The 17,467-nt window shown below is 42.7% G+C and overlaps 1 protein-coding gene across 2 annotated transcripts; it reads right to left on the bottom strand.

Annotated features, from left to right (window-relative positions):
• Window positions 1-1,752: 1,752 nt before the first annotated feature.
• Window positions 1,753-16,076, bottom strand: LOC148653942 (fibrous sheath-interacting protein 2-like). 2 transcript variants are annotated; one of them, XM_088597070.1, is made up of 15 exons: window positions 15,941-16,076; window positions 15,221-15,343; window positions 14,436-14,597; window positions 14,115-14,204; window positions 13,525-13,664; window positions 12,627-12,678; window positions 11,692-11,802; window positions 11,312-11,408; window positions 10,590-10,677; window positions 10,219-10,255; window positions 7,285-9,864; window positions 6,693-7,194; window positions 3,050-6,405; window positions 2,617-2,689; window positions 1,753-2,336 (listed from the first exon to the last, which is right to left on the bottom strand). In XM_088597070.1, the coding sequence occupies exons 1-15, from the start codon at window positions 15,992-15,994 to the stop codon at window positions 2,224-2,226; spliced, it is 7,578 nt and encodes a 2,525-aa protein (XP_088453196.1). In that variant the 5' UTR covers window positions 15,995-16,076; the 3' UTR covers window positions 1,753-2,223. The 2 variants fall into 2 exon arrangements, with proteins under 2 accessions (XP_088453196.1, XP_088453197.1); XM_088597071.1 differs by lacking the exons at window positions 1,753-2,336; window positions 2,617-2,689; window positions 3,050-6,405; ... (4 more) ...; window positions 11,312-11,408; window positions 11,692-11,802 and adding an exon at window positions 11,831-11,959.
• Between the last annotated feature and the right edge of the window lie 1,391 nt (window positions 16,077-17,467).

Below are 17,467 nucleotides of genomic sequence, written 5' to 3'. Positions count from 1 at the left end.
GTAGCAAATAGGGCACAGAGAAATCCGATTGGAGCGTAGGGCTTTCTGGGAAATGTGGTTTTAATAACAGAAAATCAAAGAGGTCAGATTTAAAGGCATTTTTTCACACACAAAGGCAAACAGGTGCTTTTAAAGCCACAGTACAAATTAAAAGCTTCACGGATTGCTCTAGCTAAATGTCTTCTGTAATCTTTTTTTTTAAATTACTTTATTTTTACTCTTCATTAAATCAAGTGAAGATTCATTAGTCTGGAGTGCAGACCTATCAAAAAGGCTTAAAAAGGAACCAATTTCGAACAAGATGTGAAGCTTCAAATGTGGGTGGAGATTAAGAATACTAGAAAAAGATGTGCTCACTATATTTATAATATCACTTAGTGTATAATTTATTGCAAAAGTGCCTGTCCTCATCAAACTAGTTCTACAACATTAGTGAGAGTGGAAAATCAATGCAGTTTTAGAACGTTCTGTCTTGTAAAACAGAAGAATGCTATGCTTGTGTACATACATTAATACTGGTAGACAGGGTAACACAACCTAAGTCACTTTAGAGTGACAGTCCTACATTAAAGCTGCCTTGTTCAATGAAATAATGTTAATATGTAATAACCTGAATATTTAAATAAGATTACTTTATTGGCCACATACAATTTCTTGTATTAGGAATTTGCCTTTTTTCGCAGACCCCAGCTTGCTCTCCATGAAACACACAGACAGAGAGAGAAGCTTGGGGTCAGACATTTATACAGCGCCTCTGGAGCAGCTGGGGTTAAGGGCCTTACTCAGGGGCCCAACTGAGTAGGTTCTAATGACATTACAATACTCCACTGCAGCATATTGACATGGAAAAATATAACAATATATGGGAATTTTAGACAGATCTCTTTTCCTTTCTCTGGAATAGCCCTGGTCCACCTCTACAGTGGGTACCTAGGCAGTAAATTGGTAATTGTAAAAATACAGGGAAGGTTTGTCCCAATTAGTATTTAAAAGATTATAGAGACCCAGTCAACACAAAAAGTGACACCAGTGCTCTTTGCAAGAAGGAAAAAAAACAAGATCTAGATCAGGGGCTCTTACTTAAACCAGATGCTAGAATATCACGGTAATTAAATAAAAAAAACACATTAAATGGACAGGACATATGATCACGCATTTGAATACACTTATTCCTGCACAAAAATATTGTCTCTGAAGATAGTTTATCTGCCAAAAAAAATCAACAAACTATGATGTTGCCAGCTATAGATAAAAAAAGATACCAAATCCATAAACAGGTATAAGTCAAACCACATTTAAGCACAAACACAACACACATTACACAGCAGAAACAGAAAACGCAGCTCTGAGGTCTAAGGAAATACGGCTTGTGTCTCCTTTTTCCTCCTTCTATACCCAGGGAATACAGGAGGAAAGGCTGGTTCAATTGAATTACAGGGTCCAGTGACAGCAAATTCTCTTGTTTTCCTCAGATAATTACAACAGAACAGATGGCGCTATAAATGAGTAATCAGATCCAAAGAAGATTCTTTCCTTATGGGAAATATGGCATTGAAAAGGAGAAGGAGAAAGATGATTGACTTGAAAGCAGAAGGCAGAAGCTGCGGAATATTTTCTCAGATAATGAAGGCTGAAGCTAATGTGATGTGATGGACCTGCTTTTCACAAAGAAATAATAAAAACGTCCGAACCATACACTCAGAACATCGTCCACATTCAATCTGCTTTCAAGCTATGAGACAGACAAGAATGTTGATAATGAAAATCTTTATTGATTAAACTTATCATTAAACAGTAGTCTTCCCTTGCGGTAAAGTAAAGGTACAGTTGGTGACCCTGGGTTGAGACAGACAAGGCCAGGGTAAATGAAGCCCCACAGCACCACACTAACTCCTCCTGACCAGGTGCCCGGTGAGGTGGGGAGGAGGTCGTCTGAGCTGACCCCCATCCTCCTGGGAGCTGACATTTTTGGTACCAGCTGTGCTGGCCAAAAAGTTCATTGTAGGAGAAATGTCTGGGCTGGGGATGCAATTGGGGAACATCTGGGGATTTTAGTTAAACCATGTGGTGTAATTTGGAGGGGGCAGATAAATTTGATTTGGAACAGCTAAATAATGGAGGGAGTATAAATTACGGAAGAAAATGAGGGCAAAAACATATGTAGCTCATATATCATTTTTTAAAATATTTTTAAATCCATTTTTTTTGTGTTTTTTTGATTGATTAGTCAGAGCGGTTTTTGACGCAGCACATTCCGCACACCGCCTTTCTGATTCTGGAGAAAAAACGTCGGACGCGGCTCTTCGATTTCTTTCTCTGAGTTTGCAGGGCAACTTCTGAAAAAAACAAAACCAAGCGATTTTTTTTTTTACATTGTTCGTCTGGTCAAACCGTTGGGGTCAGTTTTAGTTTTGGAACAAAATCTGGCTGTTTTCTAAAAACGCGTGGCATATCCGTCAAATTTTGCAGAAACTCAAGAAGCTATTGTTTATACGCTCCAACCCCTACCCCCCCTACCCCTTCGATGCAGGATCCTTGTGTGGGATAACATTTTGGAGTCAGATATCCATCTTCTCCCTCAGTTATTATACAGTTAATAAGCACTAAGGGACGTACCTATTGGGGGTTCGTCAGATTGCTCCCCAGAGTCTGCATCTTCATTGACTTCATCTGCAATTGCAAGCTGTGTCTGAAACAGAAAGGGCACGCACCCACACCGTTACAAAAACCACCCCAAACTGCTTTCAGGAAACGAAATTCAAAGATTCTAAATGCTGCAGAGGTTCAGGGAGAGCATGAAATCTAGCTTTTCTTTCAATGATTAAACACAGCAGCATTCGTTTTTAAAATGAATGATGACTTGCGTCTTAACCCCTCGACTGCCCATAGTTGTTGCAAAGTTCCTGCTTTTTTAAAGACAAGACAAAACTATGATTATATGCGTTCTTGAAAGCAAATGCCAACAGCTAATCATCCCACTTTAAGCTTTAAGCCTTTACCAGCTGTAAGCATGCTCTACTTTCTTGGGAAGACATGAAATCTGCATTACCTCTGTTTGTACCTGTACATCATGGGGTGTTTCATCCAGCCCTGCAGCCTGTGTGTCTTCCTGTTCCTCACTGTCTGGGGCCTCCGGGGGACCGATAGGTGCTGCAGTGTCAGGTTCCTGTGGGAGGCTGGCCATGATTTTCTCAAACGCCTCACTGAGGGAAATCTTGTTGTCAGTATCAACAGGGACCAGCTGGGCCACCTTTTTTGAAATCTCTCCAATCTGTTGGATGCTAAATGCAGGTCTAGTCTCATTGATAGGATGAACAGATTTGCCACACAAAAGCAATTTCTTGGTCACAATCCTGGAGACCTTCTGGTGCTTGGCCTTGCTCTCATAGATGGTATCAACCGAGAAAATACCTTGTTTCTGGGAGCCCTGTGTGAGCTCATGGTAGACTGAATCTGCTATCTTATGGACCATTCGCTCCTCTGCCTTTTGGTTCATTCTTGTGTTGAAGTGGCTAAAGACATTGTCTCTTCCCTCTGATAACGCAATGTCCTTCATCACTGATCTTAGCAGTGTATCTTCCAGTTCATTCCGCTTAGAGATGAGTTCCTTATCATTGACTGGCATAATAGGGCACAGTTTCCACAGCAAAATGTTCAGAATGTCTCTTATGAAATGTTCAGGCACAAAAAACATTTGATATGAGGCTGCAAGAGACATGTTTATCCTGGGTCTTATGGAAGCAAAGGGATCCACCTTGCATAGTTCTAATCTGTCTTGAGGCAGAAGAAAACTTCCAGGTTTTATTGAACCGAGAAGGATTGCTTGCTGACGCTTCAAGAAAGTCATGGCATAATCTTCTGCCCCTTGCTTGCAGGCTGTACCTGAGTGCCTCGGAGCAGTGCTGATGATCTTGTGAGACTCATGGGGTAATGGACTGTAATGGACACTAACTGAACTGTATAGTTTCAATAATTCACGGATAACAGAGGTGGGTATTTTGTTGAGTACTGACTGACTTCTGGTTGCAACTGCTTTCTGGAGATCAGGCTTGGAGCCAATAGTCTCAAGCATTTCCCTGTGAATGAAATTCACTACCTCTTTAATTACAGAAAGTCGAGGAAAGCCATTCTCTTCTCCCTCTTCACTTCCAATAGACACTCCTTGCATCTGGGACAACTCAGTCTGTGTCTTCTCAGTCAGGTCCAGGGCAACCTCGCAGAGCTGCGATTTCGTCAGGCAGTCTGGATGCCAATAGAAGTCGTGGGGAGGTGCTACAAGAGGGTGCATTTTCAGAAGAAGTCTGGCGATGATGTTCTCAATCAATCCAAATGGCAAGACAATATCCTCAGTGGTGGGGGAGGGAACTGTTGCATTCACATCCTCCTGTTCACTGGGCGATGAAGTCAAATCCCTATCAGTAGACTGGGAGTCCTTTTCGGGGACAAAAGCAGGGGGCACAATCGCGCACATGTCTGTTTTCCTTTTTATTATCTCATTGACCACAAACTGAACAATGTCTTTGTAGACTGACTTATTCTTGGATGCTACTCCAAATTGGAGAATCAGCTTGGAGCCAGATTTCTGCACCAGTTGCTGAAGAACAGATTGCACAATTCTTGTAATGTTGAGTGGTTTGTAACAACTGCTTCCTTCTTTATGCTGGGTGATCTTCACCCCCGGAACAGTTGACAGCGTCTTCACTACATCATCAAAGAGGGAGCTAACAGGCAAGCTGGACCCAGCCGGGCAGGGCTGCTCTCCTTCTTTGAACAGGTTAGGGTGCATTTCCAGAAGCAGCCTGGTTATAATTTCCTTCACCGTTTCACAATTTATCTCAAATTCTTCACAGGAGAGCACAGATGATACTGATGGTGAACTTTCACTGCTGGTGGACCCAACATCACTCACTGCAGACTTGAGAACTTTGCGGGTTTCTTCACTGGAGTGGGACTGGATGGATGAGGTAGAGCTAGAGATTGAGCTGGATGAGGAGTCACATCCCGAAAGAAAGATCTCGTAGATCTGCTTCACAACGGCCCCTCTGATTGCGGTGGTGACTTCCTCACTCCCAGATTTTACTGCCTTCTGCAGTGAAGCTGAGGAGCCGCTCTGTTGCACTAGGTCCTGGTGAGCTGAGTTGACGGCTTTTCTCACACTGGAAGGTTGAGAGTGAAGGACTCTCTTTTCAGTGCCTTGCTCTTTCACGCCTGCACTTCTTGTCTGGTCAGGGGAGAGGTCCTCCAGTACAGACTTCACTAAACCTGCTGCCATGTCATTAAGAGCTGAACTGTATCTGTTCTGCTTTTCTTCATCATGTGTCCAGCAATTAGAGCTTATTTTGAGGAGCAACTTGGTAATAATGTCCTCTACAATATCAGATGCTATGATGGACACACAAGTGGAGGGTGCTGGGAGTTTAATGATTTGGTCTTGGGCAGTGGTTGACACCACACTAGATTCACTGCTTTTGCAAGCAGACTGAGATGGGGCTGAATCATTTCCAGTTGGTTTCTGAAGTTTGAAAACCTTCCTAGCTATTGAACTGGCTATCATTTGGACCACAGCCTCACTTTTTGAAGCTACAGTTTCCTGCAATGCGTCAAAACCAATATGGTACAACAAGACCTTGTACACAAAGATGGCGACCTTGTTAACAGTGCTTGTTTCGTGGAATATATTCTTCTGACCAGCTTGTTTGTCTACGGCTATCCCCTCGAATTCTGCCAATTCTTTCAGGACACTGTCAGAAAGATCCAAAGCAATCTGACTCACAGAGGAAGTGGAGGGAAGATCCTTGTCATCTGAAGAGTCTGATTTTCCTAAATTGTCACGGTAAATTTTCATCATCAGACAGGACAGAATATCTTGCACTACTTCAGAATTCAGTATAATGACTTCTGAAGACTCTACTGATCTGTAGGATGAGGAAGATGAAGAAGAAGAATTCTGACTAGCCTTAGACTCAGATTTCGGATTTTGCTCGGATGCAGAGGCAGATGATGGGTCAGCTTTGGTATCTATCTCAGGTTCCAATACCTTTGCTGCTCCTTTTTCTTGTTCTTTGATGGATTTTGAACTCTCTTTTGCAGAGCATTTTGGCTTTTCATATTTGGGGGGCTTAGATGAGATTTTTGGATGTACCACGATTGTTGTACAACGGTACTTATCTGATGTTTTTCTTTCTCCTGAGGAGCCCTCAGTGAATATTTTGGGCCTCACTACTTTTTTATCTGAATTCTTTTCAGGATCTGTAGACGTCCCTTGAACTTCAGTGGGTTTGCCATCAGCTTTGGAAGACTTTCTAATGGCTCTGCCTCGCTCTTCCTGCATGTTGTTACTGGGGCTGCTGTTCGCATCCTTGTTCCGTTTATTACAGCTGTGTGAACTGGCTTGCTTGCTGCCACCTGCAATCGGAAAGGCACTTTTATGCTTACACAATGTTCACTGCAGCAAAATAAAATGATCTGAAAGCTTAATTTACACTGACTAAAGTCATTTTAAAGATCAAAATATGTAAGATTCTAAGATTTAGTTAAAAAACCGGCATAGTTTTCTGGCCTGTAACTTTCCAGTGCTTAAATGAAAAAAAAAACAACAACCCTTAGTCTCTGCATCTACTTCCCGTTTCCCACAAGTACTTTGCCCTTTGTGGTTAAGAGAACTATGAATCCCTAGTTAATGAAATGCTTACCTTGATCCTCAATGCATGTTGTCCCGGTTTCATAGGTGATGCCAGGCATGAGAGTTCCCATCACAGTTTTCACCATCAGGTTGGAGAAAGCCGCAAGTATCTCGTGGTATTCCTCTGAATCTGGCCAACCACACTCCCCAGGCCTCTGGGGTCTGTCTTCCTCTGCCAGCAAGGATCTGTCACTTGAAAGCTTGTGCCTGAAAACCTGTCGCCTCCTCTCCCTCTCATCTGAAGGACTGCTCTTCTGCTTCTGCCTTAACTCACTTGATAGAAGCTCATTGAAGAGAAAGCACTCTGTCAGTAGCTTTTTGACAAATTTGTCCACAACTGATTTTAGAAGCTGAACTGAGGTTGTTGAGATCTTTGCAGCAAAGAAATAAGGTTGGATGTCTTCAGTCAAAGTGGAACTGTTCCTACTGGACTGCAAGCTTGCACTGTCACGGGCCTCTTCATGACCACTTCCAGTGGGCCTAGTAACCACAGGTTTGACATCAACTGGGATCTGTGAAACATTCCCAGATGAGGGAGTTAGTTTCTCTTTTGGTACTGGTCTAAAGAGAGCCTCTGAAACTGGGAAGCCATCCTTCATCACTTTTGCACTTCCATGGCTTTCAGAACTCAACTCTTCCACAGCAACCTTTTGGACGACTACGTCTGTTTTATTCCCATGAGGCTCAAGCACCAACTTCTCAAAGGTGGGAGCTGTGACACGCTTAAATGTATGCTTGGCTGTTTTCAGGTTCTTAGCCTGGGCCCCAAACTTCTCATCAAGGAGCGATGTGACGGATGATGAAACAGGGTCACGGAATCTGTCCAGCTCTGGAAGGGAGTCACAGGGGCTAAGAGTGTATCTGATCTGGGGGGATGTGTATGCCACTGTGGCAGGGTCCTTCACGCTTTCAATTAGGTTGGTAAACATGACTTCTGTAATGATTGTTGACACTTGGTCAATTGTCAAAGTTGCCTCTTTCCCATGTTTGGCTTTATAGGCTCTCTCAGTCTTGACTGTTCGCAGGATCTGACTGACAACATTCTTCACATCAACAGGGCTGTTTGACTGCCTCTCCTGAGCACCCTGGCGCATTCCTAAAGGTCCTGAATTTCCAATCAAGCCATTAGAAGTACCTGCACTTGTTGAAGGACTTCTGTTAGTATCAGTTTCTTGAGTACTGAGTCTAGCTGGTGCTGAGCCTGGGGTCAAGGCAGAAATCAGCTCTAGGCAATCCACAGAACAGGGACTTTTGCTGGATGATAATTTCCAAGAACTAGATGATGACAATGTATCTTGGCTTACAAAGGCTTTGAGTTTGCTCACAACTGTGTTTACAAGCTGTCCAGAGACTAACTGGATCTGGGACAACGAAAATGACATTCCAGAGGCTACTGTATCAACTGAACCACTGTCCAGGGACATTGCTTGGACAAATGTTCTGAGTTTAAACTCACTTTCTTTTGAGCAAGTAGTGTCAACAGAGCCCGAGGCATCAACAAGTTTCTTAAGAATAGCATTCACAATATCCCATGCCACTAAAATTACTTCAGAAGAAGATGAGCCTGACGATTTATCTTCATCACAATCGCTCTGTAACCCAGTTTCCTTAGATTCTCTGCTCCTCACAACATCAAGAGGAGACAAGGTGGATTTAAGGCGTATAAATTTGGCAGCTGCTTTTTCAATAATGTCACAAACTGGCTGAACCACTGCTCTTCGGAATTTTGATTTAAAAATGTCAAAAATCTCTGCCACACCCTCATTGCTGGATAAGTCTATATGGGACTGCACAGTACTCGCTTGTTGGACGACAGTCTTAGAAGGTGCTTTCCCACTCTTCATCATAATCACTGAGGTCTTTGAGGCTTTGTCCCAAGAATCTCTGTTTTTCAGCTGAGCCAGGACAGATGTCACAATCTCACGGGCCTGAAGACTTTCTTTAGATTGCTTTTCCCCTGACAAAAATTTCAGGAGATCTTCTTCATCCATCTGGCACTTAATTTCCTGGAATATGGCACTGACAACCTGTATGCTTTGGAGGTTTCTGTCTGTGCTATCACATATTGCACTTTCGGAAGATGGCTTAAAATCAGATTTCTGTTTCTTCTTGCCTCCTAATTTGGGAGCAGTCTGTAGCTGGATTTCAGAGGGTGGTGATTTTACCTCTGTTTTGACATCCTTTTCTTCTTCTGTTTCTGTATTAATCTTTTTCAGGATCAAGGAAATTATCTCATGGGCAAAGACCCCTAGGTCTGCGTCCAGCTCATCATTTTCCACTTTTGGTACCTGAGATCTCATCTCCAATGGGTGCCCTCCCAGAAGCCTACAGGTGGAGCTGGAATCCCCAAAACTGCTCACAAAGGACTGACCTCCTACTGAGATACAGTGTGAAGTCAGGTTGGAAGGTTGGCAATCCTGGGAGCCTGAGGCTTCACCATCTACCTTCTTATCTGGCAATGCAGATGTTTTCTCAAGACTGGATTTCACCCTTTCAAGGACGGTGTCCACAATGTTATGAGAATAAAGGCTGCTTCTGGAGCTACTGATAAGGGACCCTGGTCCACGACAGGGTGCCACCTGCACGTCTGCCCCTGCAGCCTGTGATTTCACCTCCTCCGCTGCCCTGCAAACCACATGCCACACAATGCTCTTCGCCTTTTGGATAAAGGCCTTGTCATGGGAGAGTGGAGTCATTTCTTCAGTTTTGGCCTCGGGCTGGAGACAACTGACAATGTCCACTGCTTTGTTAAATATATCCCACACAATGCTCTCCGCCTTCTTGATTAGTGATGGAGAGGGGAGGGCCAAAAAGTTAGTCTCTGGTGTCATGAGCCTCATGTCTTCCTCTGTTGGGGTAGCAGAGGCACTGCTTTGAGGTTTAATCTCCCTGGGGGAATCCTGCCCTGTCTCCGGGCTACTTATACTGAATGATGGGGACGCATCAGAGGTCCTCCCAGAAGTAAGAGGTGAGGGGTACAACCAACTCTGAAGAACAGAACTGCTGCTCTCTGCTCCACCCAGATCGGCGGCTTCTGAACAGCTGATGTTGCTCCGTGTGTGGGACCCCCCCCGCCTTAACTCCTCAAACTCCCGGATGGCAGGAATTAAAATGTTGCTCACTTCCCTCACCACCCACTCCACTAGGTTCTTTGCAACAGGGCTGAGCTCCTCCGCTGTAATCTGTTTACAACAAAGTGAAGCAAAGGACATGTACAGAAAAGAATTCCTAAAAGCAGTAAAATCAAATTCGCATGGTTTGAACTATCATCTGGGATGTAAAAAAATTAGAAGGGCTCCTTAGATGTCTCTTTTAGTTTCTTTAAGATGACTCCAAACTGACAAATGTGACACATGCTATTAACATACATGTTCTACTTCCATCTTGGTGTGCTTTGGTTTTGCTGCACTATAGGCTGCAGAGCTGCATGACTTGACTTTCTATGTATTTTGCACTTGTGCCACAAGGATATAGCACACAATGGAGCAAACAATATGCAAAATACATATACTTATACACATACACAAAAAACTTACAGTCTGTTTGAAATGTTCCGCCACTCTCTTCATTTCCCTGTATAAACAGAAGTGCAGTTTAGACACTTATCACAGTGGGCACAGACAAGGGGTATGTATGGTTAATTCTATTCAGAAGTTTTAGATCCCCAGCTTTAATTAAAACCTGGACTTTTTATAGACAACAGAGACGAGAGCTGCCTTTGAATCATCGATCAGCAATTGTCAAGAACTTTAATAATGATGCAATTTCACAACAAATTCTATTTAAATCTAATGCAAATATACAGTGCTAAATAAAAAACACTCCATAGAAACTCTCATACAAAAAATAGATAATTCTAGCTCCATGTGTTGCCTTTAAACAGAGAGTACATTTAAAAGACACTCACAGATCAGACTGGACCTTGCTGTAGGAGGACTGAGATTCTAAGGGAGAACTCATGTCTGCTTCAGATGGGGATGAGAAGATCTTTGTTTCTAAAGGGTGGAGAAACAGGGGTACATTCAAAACCTGATCCTATCTAGAACAGACAGAAAAGACTAAACTCATTTCCAAGCTTCAGCATAAAAACTGTGACTACATCCATTCATCTTCATTAAACACTTTATTCTCAGAGCGCCATGTTGAGTGGAGACAAACACAAAGCCCGCAAGGGGCAACATGCTAATTAACCTTAACAGCATGTCTTTGGACTATGGTTGGAAACCACCCATACACGACAAAAGAAGACCATGCAGACTCCTCACAACACCCAATCTGACTACATATTCGGAAAACATAAAATCAGAACCTGACATCAATCCTTCAGCTTCTCTGCTGTGTCTTCCATCAGTATTTTGATACATGCTTATGATTTTTTATGAGCTACACACCCTTTCTCTTATCCTTTATTGAGAGAATCCTTAGGCTTATGATAGTTGGAATGGATTCAACTTTTTTTATTCCATGATTGATTTGAACGTCACTGAGGATTTCCAGGCACCTGTGACAGATGACAGCATCCTCGGTGTGTCCTTAATGGACATTATAGACCACTGAAGTGGGGGGTAGAGGGGCTTATTCTTTTGTAGGCTGTTGAAGAAGGTTGACTCTGCTGGCTCTATTTCTTACCCCAGTCCTGTGGTCCACTGAACATGCTTGTGCAAGGGCTCAAAACAGGGGAGGGTCCTGGGGTGGGTGGGATGTTCAAATCCCCCTCTGTTATTTTCTGTATCGGAAGAAAGAATTGAATTCTTGAAATCGAAAGGCCAGTTCATCCTGCCACCTAAAACAGAGTACACTCTCCCCCATTGAAAACACTACTCCCTACCTGTGTAGAAATTATCCATCACGCTACACCCTGTTGGTGTACGCTACAAGGTCTGATTGGTGATACACCTACACACTCAAAGAACTGTACCTCAGTGCAATTCTCCACTATGTGGGCCTCCGCTGGCATCAGCAGAAGTAAAGACCTACCCCACCCTCATCATACCAAGAAGATTGGGTACCATTGTAACTCCTGCTGCCCTGGGGTAGGACCAGCGGCGCTCCAGCCGGAGCTCCCTGCGGGCCTCCACCTCCAGCTCCTGCAGCATGAGCCGCTCCTTCACCCTCCAGGTCTGGGCAGAAGACACAGGTCACATGACATGAGCGGAGCACATGCAGTCTTGTGTAGCAAGCACAGGGCCTTCATAGAGGCTCTCTATGAGAGGGCCTTCTCATGTTCCCCAAGCATGTACAGTTCTACATGATCCTCAACCTAACACATGGTATGACCTTGACAGTGACAAAAGTATTATTTTCAATGCTTATCCTTATTATTGGTCTTGAAACAGAAGTCTTAATTTAGTAGTTAGCAGTCAAGATATTAAATGTTGATATTGCATCACAATGTGTACGAATGCATTTAAATATTATGTCAGACTTAATACTGACTACATAAAAGAGTGCAGTCAATTTAATATTTTATGTATTTCTTTTTATATTCATACATACACATGCCCCTTCAGGGGTTTCAGACACAGATCCTGGTGCCTTCCGGTTTTTGTTTCATTCGGGCTCTCAGTTAATTACCTGGTTTTAATTATTTAATTACCTGCATAATTATAATATCTCTAACCAGGCTCTACCCAAGTGTTTTATAGGAAAATGTACCTTCAATGGAATTAATGTTTTGAATAAATAGCTGTAAGATATTAAGAAAAGTGTATATGTCTAAAAGAATAATGATGTTAATTATTTATTAGATTCTGACTGTAAGGAAAACCAGAATACACTGGGCACTGACCACGAAAAGTGAGACCAAAGAAAAACACACCTGAACTGCGGAGTCTTTATAAATCAGTAAGATGAGCCCAGGCACAGATTAAAATGTACAATGAGAATGTTTTCCTGTTTTGCATTATACGATACAGTGTCCCAAATGAAAATGTATGACTCTTACCAACTGAGTGTGGCTCAGGGGCCTCTCGTCTCTGGGCTTGCCATACTGCAGCCTTTGCATAAAACAGAACAGGGGTCACCACAATCAATCAATCAGTCAATCAATCAGTCAATCGATCAATCAGTCAGCCAGTCAGTGAGTCAGTCAATCTCAGTCCCTCAGGGCCAGGTGTCTTCTGGTTTTTGTTTTACCCAAGTTTACAGTGTCAATACTTATAAAAAGGCCTAATGATGTCTTAGACATAACTGTACTTTTAATGAGGTGCATTCTTTCAGTAAACAACTTTTAAAAGACCTGAAGAACAATATATTTTATATGTCTAATTAACAAATAATTAAGTTAATAGTTAAACTGATTAACTCAGGTTTAACCAAAAGATGTCCCCCAGGAGGTCTGACATCCCTGATCTATCTAGTACCCATTGATGAGGCAGAAAAGGTAGAACGTGGCAGTTCTCCATTGTTGCTATATTTGACTTAATATACAGTATGCAAAGCAGAACTACAGCTCTCTTTAGTCTTTTCTGGATTTCAGAGGCCTCAGACAGGGAGAGCTCATTGATGTTCTCTTATCCATTCCCAAGGGGTGTCCAGTCCTGGTGTGTGCAGGTCTTCAAGGACTGTTTAAAAGCAGCTGTGCCCAAAGGGCTGGGAGAAGCAATTACCTTGGCCCTGTTGAGACAGGAACCAGCAGAGCTGCGAAAAAAGCCTACAGACACCCCTGGACACCCCTCAAGCCCTGTCTATGTAAAAATCCATCCAATCAGTCGTGAGTCCATGCATTTATCTGTCATATGCTTATTAATATTGTCATTATTCATCAGACTGTGTTGATATTGTCCAGCTTAAGAAAGCCAGCTGTCTGGTATGTCCAGGTGGACAGGTCAGTCCATTCTCACCGCATCCTGGCTGCCCTCTCCCCATCGCGGTGCATGGTACTCCCATGCTCCAGGAGCCACTCCCTCATGTCACAGACGGACACATCCTGGGGGATCTCGTTCCTCTCCTGGAGGATGAGGAACTGCTTCACCAGCTCCTTCTGCAAGAGGAGACAGACAGTGAGCACGGGCCCTGGTCCTGATAAGCTATGACACAACAGGGGAGTTAAAGAAGCAAATGTAAAGATTGAAACTGTTTTAAGGGGGGCTCAGAAACATAGCTTCACTTTGTCTGAGCTCTGTGCAGATCCTTATTCTCCATCGCTGTGTCTTCTGTTCTGCTTTCTGACCAGGAAGAACATGCGGCAAATAGGGGAAAGAATGCTTGTGCCATGCTATACTACTACTATTACTAATTCTTCTTCTTCTTATTCCCGAGTATCACAATAGCACCCACACGCCCCTCTCCTGGGGGATCCACAGCAGGTCAGGGGTTTGAAGTGAGAAACTGCTGCACTACTGGAATGAAGGCAGGACACTGAGGTTAATGCCCCTGCTCTCTTGAATAGTGCCCTGGGATCTTTCAGGACCAAGATGCAGCCTTGACCTACCTGCTGTTCCAAATAGCTCTTCTCCCAGTCGAGTTTCACTGTGGTCAGGTACTCCCGGTACTGGTTGAACTCTTTGGGGGTGCAGATAACCTCAAAAAACAGAGTCAGGGAAGAGGAACAGTGACTCACCAGGTACCATTAAGGCAGAACAGGAACATAATGATAGAAAATACGCTGGATTCAAAATGGAGGATTAAGAGACTAAAAATAAGCAGAATTACACAACCTTTTAGACATTTTCTGTTTCTAACGTTGTGCAAATTGCAATTTACAATCACAGAAAGATTATGTATTGTTTAACATAGAGAGAGTTATTCTTACTTTCTTGTGTGGTGTTATTAAGCCCCTTTTAACCAGAAGCCTCTGCCTGTTTCTGTTGTTGAAATACTGCTTCAGGTTGGGGTCATGCAGGCTGTTGTAAGTAGAGTCAATCTGATGGCTGTTCGGATCCGTGAGCACGAAGCTGGCGCTATCCTGATACAGCTGTAAAAGCAACACCCACACCTTAACCCACACCTGTTCAGGAACACCAGTGGGTGCAAAGCTGTCTGCATATTTTTTTTTTTTTTAAAAAATATACTTCATCTGAAAGTTGACCCCTGGACTGTGGTGCTGCTGAAGCCTTTTTGTCTGACAGTCAATTAATTTATGTCTCTGAAAGTCTTTTATTGATATTGCTTTGGAAAAAGTCATCATCACTTAGTGGCAATCATCACACTATGATTTACACAACACAAGTGAAAAAAACACCCATAAACACACACATATTACATAGATATTTGTGCACACTACTATATTATCACTGTATTAGAAGGATCTTAATCCTAGTGTAATGTGACAATATTGTTTAGAATTATTTTAGTTATTAATAAGAAACATTCTGGTTCAGAAATCAAAACCCAGAAGTGGAAGTGAAGATGTGTGATATCCAGGGCTGTAGAAGTAAAAAACGGGTATAATTCTGTTTGCGTTCTGGCTCCAGCATGTTACCCCATTTCTGCCCTTAGAAGTGCCCAATTCTCTGGGCAAGCAACATCAATATCCAATGTAGCCATTATCTCAGGCTTGTTTCTCTGGCAGCCTGCTAACAGGCCTCCCCCACGCACCCTCTCGCTGAGGTTGGTGGTGTAGAAGGTGGTGCGGACTCCCGGGATGATGGGGACCTTGGCTCCCAGGGGCAGCTCCAGCAGGAGGCGTTGCCCCTGTGCTCCGACGGGAGGATGAACAACCTGCGGCAATTAACAGTGACACCGACTTAGAATGGGCTTATTAAATTATTGATTGATTTCCTCCCCCTATGGCACAGATCAATTAGTAATGAACAAATCTGACACTTAGAAATGAATGTAGGGGTCTTTATAAAATAATTCATGCATTCAATATACTGTAGATTTTTTAATTATATTATTAGAAAATGAATCCAATAAAAACATGAACAGTACATTATATGATGATTCTTTAATACGGTATATATAGTATATACTGTACATTCTCTCAGTAACTATCATTGTAATTATTATAATAAATAGTGTGAGAATAATATGAATAATAAAATATAATAATTATATAATTATTATAATTAATCCATATAGAGTCCTTCCTGAAACTGTTGCTAAAGAATATTGTATTAAATATTAGCCAGTTTATGAATATACACGGTTACATGTGTGACCTAACAGAAATCTGAGTATATCTGGCAGCCGCCCGTCTACGGAAGAAAACGAGTTAGTTTTACGAAGTCGTTGCGGTTACCAACTTTTTTATAACAACAACAAAAACCGATTCGAAAGTTACTCAAGTAAGAAAAAAATCACTCCTCTATTTACCCTACACCTCTTCGACATTTTCTTTTTCGACCATGTTTTCCGCCTTCCGCGCATCTCGTCTCTATACTTTTGCGCGTTTGTTTGGGGGTCTCATATAAAAATAGCTGTGGACGCTACAGCAACCATTGTGACGTCATAACAAGCAAGAAAGACGTCAGAGGCATGTCGGGGCGAGGGGGCACCCCCGCACCCCGATGTCCACTAGGCCATTTCATTTTTCAAAGGCATTTTTAATTAATATCCCATCTTCCATCGTACCCCCAAAATTGACTATTTCACATCCAAATAACATACGACGTACAGTAACACACGTTCCTAACACTTCATAATAATTTACGAATAATTCATCTAATGAATAACTCTAATCGGACAATAACGCCAACTACCTCCTGATGCTGCGGTATAATTATAATTAAGTCGTTTTGTACGCTACCTATATATATAGGTTGCTATTTTTCCTATTAAAAAAAACCCTCACGTTGTCCACTTAAAAATGTAAGACCACAAAACACGTAAACATCAATGTTCAGTTTGGAACACATTAACAAAGTATAGCGGAAGAACGCAAAGAATTAGTGACTGACACTTTGTAATGGGAGATACAGGTATCTTTAGTAGCAATGGTGCTGTTCTTAGCTGGGAATAATGAATAGGCACGAGTGAGACAAGTCAATTAAATGCCTCCCTCTGCCGGCCCATTTCAGGACTGCTATTTCTTAAATCAACGGTGTTACGAGTGACCGTATTAACTTACTACCTTGGGATATATACGAACACATGCCTATAGCACACCTGCACAGCTCGCATTGTGAGGGGCTTAACTCATCGTTTGAATTTTCAGTGCATTTAATTTCAGATCCGTACAATGCACTGATTCGGTTACCGAAAGTGTAACTTAAAATGTACCGTATGAAAGTAAACGATTAGTAAGCGGTTCCTGCAACGTATGAAAAAAAACTGCAACTGAAGCCCAAATTCGTGACTCACAGATCTGTTTTATCGAGGTAAATGTTTTAATTAGTTAGCCTTCATCCATCCAGATTTAGTTCGCTTTTGGTCTAGATGAGGGTCGTTGCCCACGGACGCACAATTCACACTCGTCTAGCACCGAAATCTACAGCATTGAAGCTGCGAAGAATGTCATATCTTATTTGGACGCTAACTGTCTTCGATGTTCTTGACTTCACGAACACCAAGTTAATTAAAAACATGATTTATTCAGTGGACGGACGGACGGGCGGGCGGTTACCTGTCATGGCGAAGCCCGCGCCGCGAGGAGAAGCCGTTGAGACCTCCTGAGGGGGCTCGAGCTCGGCTCGACCCGTTTCCGTTGGGCTCGAGCGGTCAGCGCTGGCGCTGCCCGTACATCCGCGACGGCCTTCATAACGGGGCGCTTTCCGTTTTTTTTTTTTACTCCTCTTAAAAACCGCCAACTTAACCCAACTTCGCTCCACATCTTTCAGTTTTCCGCCGTTGTGTCATGTTGTGTTCGGTTTGCGGACTACACACTGTGGTGATCTGCCTGAT

The sequence above is a fragment of the Lepisosteus platostomus genome, chromosome 10, assembly GCF_059453375.1.
Source record: "Lepisosteus platostomus isolate fLepPlt1 chromosome 10, fLepPlt1.hap1, whole genome shotgun sequence".
Classification (NCBI taxonomy): domain Eukaryota; kingdom Metazoa; phylum Chordata; class Actinopteri; order Semionotiformes; family Lepisosteidae; genus Lepisosteus; species Lepisosteus platostomus.
This window is presented reverse-complemented; position numbering and strand designations above follow the sequence as displayed.

Bases quoted from the DNA above. Each gene is read 5' to 3' on its own strand.
- LOC148653942 (XM_088597070.1), bottom strand. From the start codon at position 15,994: ATGCGCGGAAGGCGGAAAACATGGTCGAAAAAGAAAATGTCGAAGAGG. The intron at 10,678-11,311 runs GTAAGAAATAGA...TCCACCCTTTAG, and splicing joins CAGTGGACCACAGGACTGGG to AAACAAAGATCTTCTCATCC. The intron at 6,406-6,692 runs GTAAGCATTTCA...TTCCGATTGCAG, and splicing joins AACATGCATTGAGGATCAAG to GTGGCAGCAAGCAAGCCAGT.